The 12,017-nt window shown below is 41.1% G+C and overlaps 1 protein-coding gene across 4 annotated transcripts in view; it reads left to right on the forward strand.

The window, feature by feature from the left end:
- Window positions 1–12,017, forward strand: part of clnk (cytokine dependent hematopoietic cell linker) — a 281,684-nt gene that overhangs the window by 145,486 nt on the left and 124,181 nt on the right. For all 4 annotated transcript variants that reach the window (XM_080190107.1, XM_080190098.1, XM_080190089.1 and 1 more), the window contains one exon: window positions 4,289–4,351. In XM_080190107.1, the coding sequence (XP_080046233.1) occupies window positions 4,320–4,351 (32 nt within the window). In that variant the 5' untranslated portion in view covers window positions 4,289–4,319. The remainder of the gene's footprint in view (window positions 1–4,288; window positions 4,352–12,017) is intronic.

The raw sequence follows: 12,017 nt of genomic DNA on the forward strand, positions 1-12,017 counted from the left end.
TATATATATATTCATTCTATGTTGGTCAATTCAAAAAGGGCATTCTTCGCAAAGTAAGGTACAAAATCATGAACCACCTATAGAATGTTCTCAATTCACTTTGTTGGCATGATTGAAGCTCCAGAAAACAATATTGCTTTTGTTCTGAGATGAAGTAGTTCAATGTCAAATTGCTAATTCATGAAGATGAAATTGTAATTCTAAAACAATCAACTCTGTTATTCCTCAGTTTGTTTTTATTGCATTTTCTTTATTATGGAACATATAGTTCCAATAAAAAGTAAGTAAAGAGTTATTACAAAACTAGCTTGCCACTGTTGGTCATTGTTGAAGGGAAATATTAAAGCAAGTTATAATGGTGTGTAATCTGCTTCTATTGCAAAATCATTTTGACTGAAAAAGTCTTGAAGAGATTAATTAATAATCAGATCAGAAATATATGCTATAGATTATTGTTGAACAATGAATGATAAGGCCATTCTAATCCTGACCTTCAGGATAGCTGACATCGGCCTAATGAAATACAATAGCAGCATATTTGCCTCTGCCTTAAATGTCTACTTTTGCAATTCCTTTTATATCAATAGCTTACTCCAAAAAAATTATTAACTCAAACATATTTGCTGTAGGCTTTTCAAGCAATTGTCATTGTCATTATGCTCTCTTCATTTACAGTTCTAGGATGACCAGCAATCATTTCAGAAGCACGCAACACATCACTTTACATTAAAATAACATTGAACCAACTGCTTTAATTATATTTCTATTTCTGAAATAAAATTTTGGCTGTCTTTATACATCAATAAGGTAGTGTTTGGCTCACTTTGATATTGAAGATTATTTTGGTCGAACAGTAAATTCTGCTGCAAAAAAAAACCTGGCAATTATCTATGTAGTAATGACTGGATTAATCCAGTTCGCAGTTAAAACAATTCCCAGTCCGAAAGGTATCTTGGGTCTGTTAATGATTCAGTAATAACTATGTGCTTCAAGTTTGTAATAGATCTATTCAAAACTTCTAGGCTTTATAGACGCACTCAGTTTTGCTTTGCGAGCTGTCAGAATTAAATGTAAAAGTCAAGAGGATCCCTGAATGTTTGATGCAATTAATATTGAGCTTCTTTTGGATTCTAAATTGCACACCGATTTCAATTCTATCCAGCACTTGGAACAAAAGAAATGTGTTGAAAATGCACACTGCAGTGTTTTCTGTTCTGATCATTTGGCTGCAATATATATTTCATAGAATCCCTACAGTGTAGAAGGAGGCTATTCAGCTCATCAAGCCTGCACCAACAACAATCCAACCGAGGTCCTATCCCTGTAACCCCATATATTTACCCTGCTAATCCCCATGACACTAATGGACAATTTAGCACAGCCAATCCACCTAACTCGCACATCTTTGGACTGTGGGAGAACTGGAGCCTCTGGAGGAAACCCACAGGGAGAATGTGCAAACTCCACACAGACAGTGACCCAAGCTGGGAATTGAACCCGGGTCCCTGACGCTGTGAGGCAGCGGTGCTAAACATTGCGCCACCATGTTGCCCTATTTTATATTTTATATATAGGTATATATAAAATGTTTCAACTTAATTGTTAAATGAGCAGAATCCAAAGCAGTTTGCTGAGGCTATGTCAGAGAAGTTTGATTAAGTCCATAAAATATCAGAGTTCTTGATGGTGTTTGGAACTTCATTGAATTTTATTGAAATTATTATCAAGACAAGTGTCTAAGCATAAACCGACAGCCAGTCTAATTTATAAAGACTGGAACATAAGTATTTTTGCTTGCAGCTTTACTCATTCTAAGCAGTAATGATCATTCATAAATGTCAACATCTTCAGCCTTCTCACTCCATACTCACTAAATACCATTACTGCCTAATGTTTGCACTCAACTAGATAAACGCGCTATTGAAATTGTCATCCTAGGATGAATAAGCAGAGATTAATTTAGGCTAGTAACTGGGACTGAAGTTTGTTCTTTACTGTAAAATATAGAAAGTTAAAATGTATTGGACCATATTAATCATTCTATTAAAATAGAAAAGTATTAAGCACGTTAAGGTTTTCCTTGTGTTATGTATTCATTTTTTTTAATGAATGATTTCCTTTTACTATACAATGTTAGTCTGGTTTCAGTGAATGAAAAATCAGAAGCAGTCCACCCAAAAATTCTTCTAATTGTTGGGCGTGCAAACACAAATTACACTGAGTAAATGACACCCGTGGCTCTAAAACACACACACGTTTTAACAACTAGATCATTTCACAGTTCATTTGGGAAATTGAGATCTCTGAAGAGATTAAAAGAAAGTGTTCTTTTTTGAAAACGTTATCTCTTATTTATCTTTTCAGATGCCAGTAAAACTGAAAACTATTTTGCAGTTTTGTATTAGATAAGAAGGTTGCAATAGCTAATGAATTTAATGAGGCATAACAAATGGGGTTTTAGTTATACTGAACTACTGGTTTGAAACTGATAGTTAAAAAGCACAGCAGTTGGCAAGACCAGAGATATATTGCATCATCAAACTTTTAATCTACCCACCATGGAGAGCTAAGCATGTCTGCATGCCCATGTGCAGAGTATTCCACTTAATGGCGTCATTTGATGAATGATGTGCCCAGAAAACCCTACGGGACACACAAGCATATTTAAAGTCTAGCTTTACACAGGATTGTAGCTTGCCCTGTGCCAAGTCTGAGTGTTGTGATGTGGTTTCTCTTGGGTTGAAGTGGGAAAGGTCTCTTATGGCTTTAATGGATTCAGATGACAAATAGGGACATTCCACTTTGACTTTTGTATCAATATGACCTGACTTTATACCAACACAAAATGACGACGAGATTTATGTTACTGAGGAAGAAGTAATGAATTCAAATAAAACCTTTGATCTGGAGATTTGTTGCTGCTCAGGACATTTTACAGGTGGAAAAACAGAATCTAAGTGTCATACATGGTGGACACCGTACATTCACACATTTCATACTGGACATGCCACCTGCCTTATTAATTAGGCTCTAATAGGAGTCAAAAGTCCATGCTTGAAACAGATAATAATCCTGTTTTATATGGAAATAGGAGAAACCACTGTCTCAAGTTCTCTTTCCAAAATTAAGCTGCTAAGAACGTAAACAGTGTAAAGCCATTGCATTCAGAATAACCATGTCCACATCAGCCGAATCAGTTGTCTTATAGGGACCAGTGGAGGTTGCCGCCAAATACTAGCCCCCAGTCAGCTCCTTCTTGATCATGTGCCATTCTTCTTGATCTATCCCCTTCGTCTCAATTGCCCCCTTCTTGATTGCCCCCATCGTGCACCCACCACTCCTGATTATGATTTCCATCCCTACCTCCCAGGACTTGTTGGCAAGGAGTCTGCCAACGCAACTTCATCCTCATTAATATCCTCAAACCAGCACAAGGCTCTGGCCAGACGCCATTTGGAGTATTGTGAGCAGTTTTGGGCCCCATATCTAAGGAAGGATGTATGGCCTTGGAAAGGGTCCAGAGGAGGTTTAAAGAATGACCCCTGGAATGAAGAGATTGTCATCTGAGGATCAGTTGAGGACTCTGGGTCTGTACTTGCTGGAGATTAGAAAGATAAGGGGCAAGGCCTGGATAGAGTGGACGTGAAGAGGGTGTTCCCACTAGTAGGAAAAACTAGAACCAGAGGACACAACCACAGGCTAAAGAAACAATCCTTTAAAACAGAGGTGAGGAGAAATTTCTTCAGCCAGAGAGTGGTGAATTTGTGGAATTCTTTGCCACAGAAGGCTGTGGAGGCCAGGTCATTGAATGTCTTTAAGACAGAGATGATAGGTTCTTGATTAATAAGGGCATCAGGGATTATGTGGAAAAGACAGGAAAATGGGGATGAGAAAAATATCAGCCATGATTGAATAACAGAGCAGGCTCGATGGGCCAAGTGGCCTAATTCTGCTCCTATGTCTTATGGTCTAATGAAAATGACAAGCTATCTCTGAATGCTAATAGGGCTCAGAGCTCAAGAGCATCGTGTCTCTAACTTCTGGCATGCACTGCCAGCTTGCCAGCTATATCAAGGCCAAAATCAAAGCAAAATGAACTTCCACTCCATTGCCATTTCATGGAAGCCTGGGCTAAATGCAGGCCCAAACAGAAATGTTCATTGCATTAGATTGTGGCCAAGTTCACAAACAATGCAAAATATGTTAAAACTATTAAAGTATCACACGTATACATTATCTAAATTTTTTTTATGAACTAGAAATTTAAATAAAATTTTGTTCTTTTCAGACCAGTCCAGAAATTGTCTTTTGAAAAGTGCATGGAATTTCCAAGAATGCGCAGACATGAGCAGTAAGTAACATTTGCAATATTTGCCTTATACTTTGAAGTTGATTCCTTATCACGGCACTGATTCTGATTATATCAGTATTCTTGAAACTGTGTTTTAATATTGCAAGAGACTTGTTGACCTCTTTAATACTTTAAGGTACCACTTTTGGCTCCAGTGGTAACACTGATATCTGAGTCAGAATGTCTTAGTTCAAAACTCGCTTCAGGGCTTTGAGTACACAGCCTGATCTAACAATTTATTGTAGGATAGGGAGAAAGTTGTGTTGGAGACACAAGTTTTTGCCTGAGCCATTATATTCACCTCTCAGGTAAATATAAAAGACTCCATAGCACTTTTTGAGAAAGACCAGAGAGTTCATTTATTCTGGCCAATATTTATCTGTCAACCACTATCATTGAAACAGATTTTCTGGTCTTTTATCTCCTTGTTTGCAAGTCCTTACTGTGAAAAACTGGTCACCACATTTCCTTATGTTACAATAGTGACTGCAATTCAAAAGTAATTCAATGATTGTGCAAAGGCTTTGAGTACCACATGAGGTCATGAAAGATGCCAGCATTTCATTCTTGCTCATATATTGATTCTACAAAAATAAACCTGCATCTTTTTCTTCACTGAAGGACTAGTATGCATTATTTTCTGCACATTTTAGACTCTATAAAAGACAGGAGATGATAGAAACACCCATTCCACCCACCCAGCGGGATTTGTGGGATGGGGGCATAGTGAAGTGGTGACAAATAACATGTCTTATTTGACTAAAACAAAAGAACAGGGGGTACTGTGTACAGGTTGAGGTAGCAGAAGAAAGTGACTCTTGATTTAATAAAAAATAATGTAATTGTTTACGTAATTACAAGAATATTAAATAACTATTCAAATACATAATACGGAACTTATTTTAGAGTTAACGATTTGATTTGGCTCTTTAACAAGTCAAGTAATTCATGTCCCAATAGTAACGCTAGCTTAAAAAAGATGGAAAGACTTTTGTCTGCAAAGGGTTATTGTTATTACATTACTATTATTGATGATAACATTATAAATTTCCTTAAGCATCATTAAAAGTAAATACTGGTAATTTGTGTCACATCTGAAAAGCAAAAAGATAGCGTTTCTTAAAGAAATAATGAAGGGAGATAAATTGCACATTATCCTTAATTCTCTTCTCTGATATCAGGAAAGGTGTGTCATCATGGGGCGGCAATGAGTGAGCCCAACATTATAATTCAAGGCTAACTTTACCAGTTGTGCATTATTTGATTAGATCTGCTTAAGATAAAAAGAGGGTGGGAGAGAGAAAGAGAGAGGGAGAAGTGGGAGAGAAGCAAAGAGAGTGAGAGGGAGAGAGTGAAAGGGAGAGAGAGACTATCTGATTAGCCACCAAAGTTGTTTTGTGTTGGGTGTAGCACTGATTGTGAAAGAGCCAGAAGACGTAGCAATGTGGGTTAAAATTTAATGTATTTGATCTAATAGGAGCGAGGTTGTGCAGGCAGGCATGCCTGATGACCTATGCAGGAGGGCCTCTAATGGGCCCAGGGGGTTTGCAAGAGACAACCACCCCCACTGACCTGACACCAGCTCACATAGCTGAAGCAGCCAGGCTTCCTGCATGGTCTGGACCTCCACCAGCCATGGGTAAAATATCAGCAGAGGCAGATGAGGCCCTGAGGTGGCCACAAGGACCTTAATAGGTCGAAACAGAGGCCTCCCATGCCACCTGTAAAATTTCAGAAAGAATACAAGTGTCCACTGAATCTTATGTGTCCCCATCATCGAGCCAGTTGGCAAGGGAACATGAAATTTAGCCTTTATTTCAATTTATTCACCTTCAAAGATGAAAAGTTGATGTACTTTCTGGCACTGAATTAGCCAAACAACCACACAATGATGTTACAGTTTTGGATAAATCACGAATGCAATGAACACCAAATTGTGTTCTTATGCAGATATTGTTTTTACCCTAGCTTTCAAATAAAATAAATAAAAGGTGGCAGCACAATGGTTAGCACCGTGTCTCCATGGGTTTCCTCCAGGTGCTGCAGTTTCCTCCTTCAGCCCAAAGGTTAGGTGGCTTGGCCATGCTAAATTGCTCTTTAGTGTCCCAAGATGAGTAGGTTGGATGGGTTAGCCGTGATAAATGTGTGGGGCTACAGGGATAGGGCAGGGGAGAGGGACTGGGTAATATATTCTGTCAGAGAGTCAGTGCAGACCCAATGGGCTGAATGGCCTCTCCAGCAGTTTAGGGATTCTCTGACTATGATGAACTCCCTAATATGGGTATTAGAGCAGCTAAATCAAGCTGTGCTGATATATTATGGAGGGGACTGTCTTCCCTCCTGCCAGCAGCGGGAAATTAGTTTAAGAACATAAGAAATTGGAGCAGGAGTAGGCCATCTAGCCCTTCGAGCCTGCCCCACCATTCAATAAGATCATGGCTGATCTGAAGTGGATCAGTTCCACTTTCCTGCTTTCTCCCCATAGCCCTTAATTCCCTTGCCTGTCAAAAGCCTATCTACCCGTGACTTCAATTTATTTAGCAAGGTAGCCTCCACCACTTCAATGGGCAGAGAATTCCAGAGATTCACCACCCTTTGAGTGAAGAAGTTCCTCCTCAACTCCGTTCTAAACTGTCCCCCCCCCTTATCTTGAGGCTATGCCTTCTAGTCCTGCTGTCCTTTCTGAGCGGGAAGAATCTCTCTACCTCTACCCTATCCATCCCTTTCATTATCTTATACGTCTCTATAAGAACCCCCCTCATCCTTCTAAACTCCAACGAGTACAGACCCAGTCTATTTAGCCTCTCTTCATAGTCCATCCCCCTCATCTCCGGTATCAGCCTAGTGAACCTCCTCTGCACTGCCTCCAAGGCCAAAATATCCTTGTGCAAGTGCAGCGACCAAAACTGCACACAGTACTCCAGCTGCGGCCTCACCAGTACCCTGTACAGTTGCAGCAAGACCTCCCTGCTTTTATATTCTATCCCCCTCGCTATAAAGGCCAGCATCCCATTCGCCTTCTTGATCACCTGCTGCACCTGCAGACTGGGTTTTTGCGACTCATGCACAAGGACAAGTTTCTAATTTTTGTTCTCCAAACTTTGTTAAAGGTGGGTCGAGTTTCCCACTTATCTACATGAGGAACCATGGGATTCTCCCAAAACAAAACTAAACGTCCAATGGACGGGAAAACAGGAGAAATTCCCATCTGTTTTTTGGGTGTATTTAGCAGAACCAATCTCCGACACTGCATTGCAGAGTGCCATAGAGTGATTCACACTGAAAAGTGGTGGGCGAGGTTTATTTCCACCCAAGAGGCTGGCAGCATAGTGCTGAGTGGGCCACTGCACTTGTGTCGAGCTGAAGTTCGGTGCATGCACTCTAGCTCCCCTATTGCTGCCCATCCCCAGAACTCCCCTGATCGCTGACTTTCCCCACCCCCCCAACCTGATCACTAGACTATCAGAAGTTACCTCCTCCCCAATCCGAGCCAGCCGAGATCTACCCCAAGCCAGCCCTGAACCACTCCCTCTTTCACCAATCCCAGTGGAGTGGCAGCAGATCCCATTTCCGCCCCCCCCCCCAAGTATGCCCTGCCCCTCTGGCCTGGCCCCCTTGGCACTGCCCTCTGTGTAGTGTCAAGGTGCCAGATGAGCAGTGCTAGTGCGCCCCTTGGGCAGTGCCAGGTTGCAAGGCTGGCACTGTTGGGGGGCTGCTCAATGATTTCTGTCTCCTCCAGTGGGGTAAGGATGCCTGTTCCCCATTAATGGGGAGCAATTGTAAACCCTGCTGGTGGGAACCACTCCTGGTGGGGGGGAGACACAGGCAGTCCTGGAGAAGACCATTCTGAACCCGCTAATCAAATGTAAATATCAATTCCCATGACATTCCCATATGATAATCAGCTCTGCACCAATTTCTGGTGCGGAGCTGATTGCACTAGAAGAAGCACATGGAAGACTCCTAACTGGCTGGGCACCAGTTGTTAACCTTGTGAAAGGCCACCTTGCTGTTGTCTCCCGGCCCATATTTGCATTCAACTGTATCTCACGAATGCTCCTTAGAAGACCAATTCACCAGAATTACGTTCCACTTCCAAATTAACTACCCCCCCCCCCAGGATATTTAGAAGAGTCTGTTTCCCGGCTGTATATAATTGGTGTACAGCTGGTGAGCTTCACTTCAAAGATTTCAAGATATGTAGACGCTTCTTTCGCCTACATTTAAGAGCACTGCTGCAAGATTCCAGTTGCTTGTTTCAGAAGCCGTGCCAAAGCTGGGCATGAGAGGCAATACCAGGAAGGTAGGAGAAGCTGGAAGTAGGACTAGGGGCTATGGTGATGGAGCACAGGAGGGAACGGGGAAGACAGAGGCAAAACTAGGTAGGAGTGGTTAAAGAAGATTGTGGATTACTGGCAGACTGTCTCGGGGCAAGAGTTATAAGACTATTGGAGGAGAAATCTGAGACTGTCCCACAGTTGAGTACATGCTGTCAGGGGCATAACGCATAATGAATGAGTTTGGCTGCTTTTCTAATGATGCTCATTGTGCCAACCTTTAAGTTCCATATGCAATGCGTATGGAATTAATTAGCATCTGCTCCTTACAGAGGCACATCAGAAACTCCAACAATCAATGTCCTCATATGCAGCACAGAGACAGCATGGGCTCTACAAGCCTCCATGTTCCCGTGCATTGGTCAAGGCATTCAAGGCACCATTCTTTCAGTCAGGACATAAGTGCAAGGATTAGGTATCTATTGTTGTTGTTGTTGTTGTGGAGGACAACCATTACAAGACTGAGTGAAGCTCGGAGGATTTAGGTCTTCTGACTCTGATAAACATCCTTGTTGTGAATGTGCAGTCACGTCTGAGGGGGAAGCTCAGCCACCTGTCATTCTCTGGGAAGATATTGACCTTCAAATGGGTGGCCTTGTGTGTGTGAGGTACAGACTGAGAGAAAATCACAGACTGGAAAATGCATAGCTGTCTTCATATGGAGGAAGACAATTCCATGGAAACTGGCATTGGTTATTCAATTGTATCCATTCACAGATACAAGGAGGAGTGGAGAATGCAAGCTGTAGTAACACTGCTTTGCTGATAGCTTCAATTAGAATGAGAAAAAGAAGAATCCATCACCAATTAGTGCAGCTCAGGGAAGTAAGGCTCAGTGGTCAAATAAGTAGAGCACTTGCAAAATGGTCAGTGGACCCATGGACCCAAAGATCTTTACTTTGCTTGTAGCAAATACCATTTTTCTCTCTGCTCGATACCAGCCAGGAAGATGGTCAATGGACCCAAAGATCCAGAGGACATACTGCAAGAAATGTTGCAAGCACCAGCCACTCAAGGCTACCCAGTATAAAAGGATTCCTGATACGCAAAGAGTAAGTGATGTTATGACAGAAAACAGAGTGGTTATTTTGGACAGACAAAGCTTACATTTCGGAAAAATGCTGAGACCACAGAGAAGGCTGTGCTGAGACTGGAGTGTGTGGAGTCCAACTGTCGGTGAAAGAGAATGCTTGCCATCAAGAGATGCAAGCACTTTGAGCTGGGAGGAGATGGGAAGAGGAAGGGCCATGTCAAGCAGTTCTAAGATGCATTCTTTGTGTTTTTTGGAGTACTGATTCACAATAAAATTGAGCAAAAATTCAAAAAAAGACCATCGTCATGAGTAACAAGAGCCAGTCTTGCCTTAAGAAGTCTCAGGTATCAATGAGGATGGACCAAATCCACAAAGATGTTTGGCACAACTAAGGGTCGCCAGAAACACAACTCATACATGGAGCTGATGCATATCCTTAAGCAACTACACTTATTGAAGTTCTTTCAACCATGGCCCTAACAAGTCAGTAGCCATGGCATCCTTTAAGAGGCTGAAACACTTTTGCAGACATGGATGCACTCATGTCAGTATGACAATAGTTTAGCAAGGCAAATATAAGAGGAAAAATATATGTCAGTGGTTAGTTCCTCATCTGAAGATGGACAATCTCTCCAAATGCCAGTTCTCCTACATGATTAATGCAGAGGACTCTGTTTTGCAGTTTTAATGTAAACACCTGCCAAGCATTCCAGTTTAATGAGACAAATAAGGACAGTAATTCAATTATTTCTTTATTTAATGCTTCTGGTACCAAATCAAACATAAACATTTGCAACTCATGAACTCGAACTTAACATCAACTTACAACTGAAATTTAATTCTTAAACTGCACTTTAACTGAACATTACTTTAACTAAACATCAACCTTAACTATTTAACTGAAAATAGATACTACTGAGTTTAGGAAAACATTGGCCAAGAAATATCCTCGATGTAGAATCTATCTTCTTTTTCTCTGAAGCATCCTTCAGGGTACACGTCTGGCAATGGTTGTCTCTTTGAATTATCGCTGCCAAACAAAAGGCTCACGTGTCTCTTTATCCATAATTCTCCACTCTCTGTCATCCAGCCAATTAATTAATCAGAAACCCCCAATTGCATCAATCGATTAGGCCAATCAAATACAGGCAGAATAATATTATTGGGTAATGTAAACAACTTTTCTTATTTGGGAAGCTTCAGATCGCAGCTTCCAGAGCCTCTTTACAACCTGCATCTGGTTTTAATCTATAAATTGACCAACATTCCCAGCATGCTTTCCTCTCAGCCAGAATAGCCATTTTAAAAACACCAGTTAAACTCTTCTTGATACAGCACTCAAATATACTTCCAGACATCAGGGTCAATGATCAATAATACAACAGCATGGACACAAACCTGAGATTTATGTTAGCATTGTCCTCTCGAGAGTGGCTCAGCATGACCATCACCTGATTACTGACTGATTACCCTGCATGCATTCCTTAGAAGCCTGTTAAGTTTACATCCTGCATCGCTTTTGCATCTGGGAGAGGTGTGGCCCAGTCAGTTTTGACACAGCAGTCAATGGTAATGTATTCCTTCCATAGACAGTGATAAGATGCCAGAGATGTGCCAAAGCATCAGTTTCATAGCATTACAATTTTCAACATTGTCCATCTCACAAAAGCCAATCCTTTCTATGAGCCCTACGTCACTGTACAGTCATGTAATGAATTCCACATCAATTTGAGTTCAGTGCCTTCACAAATGGATTCCACGAAGCACTGCTGAGCAACTGTTCTGGAGCAGAGTAAGATTCTCACAGGTAACTAAACAGGTTCATTGGAATGAGCACACACCTCTGATATCACACACTCACTCCTGTGTAACCGACGTTTAATATGACACCTAGTGGAACTAGCTTCCATTTCTCAGCGTCACGCATAGGGAGGGAAGGAGCTAATAAAGGAGTAATGCTCTGCTTTAAAAGTGGAGAAGAAATAATGGGGACATGAAAGGCTTTGACACTCAGTAATGAATGATATTTTTGCCAAAACCTCAGTCATAAAATAAAGTCCACTGCAAAATGCACTTGGGTGAAAAGACTCCATCACGATAAATATTCATAATAGTATAACATCAATAGGATAATCTCTAATCTTGATGAAAAATTGTCACAAGGTCATAAAGTCTGCCTGAGATGCAAGGATTACATATGTTTTACTTTATTCTTTTATGGGGTGTGGGTATGGGTGTTGCTGCCAAGGCCAGTGTTTTTATCAATCCTTAATTGCTCTTGAACTGAATGATGTGC

This window comes from Carcharhinus amblyrhynchos, chromosome 1 (assembly GCF_965287045.1).
Source record: "Carcharhinus amblyrhynchos chromosome 1, sCarAmb.v2.hapA, whole genome shotgun sequence".
Lineage (NCBI taxonomy): Eukaryota > Metazoa > Chordata > Chondrichthyes > Carcharhiniformes > Carcharhinidae > Carcharhinus > Carcharhinus amblyrhynchos.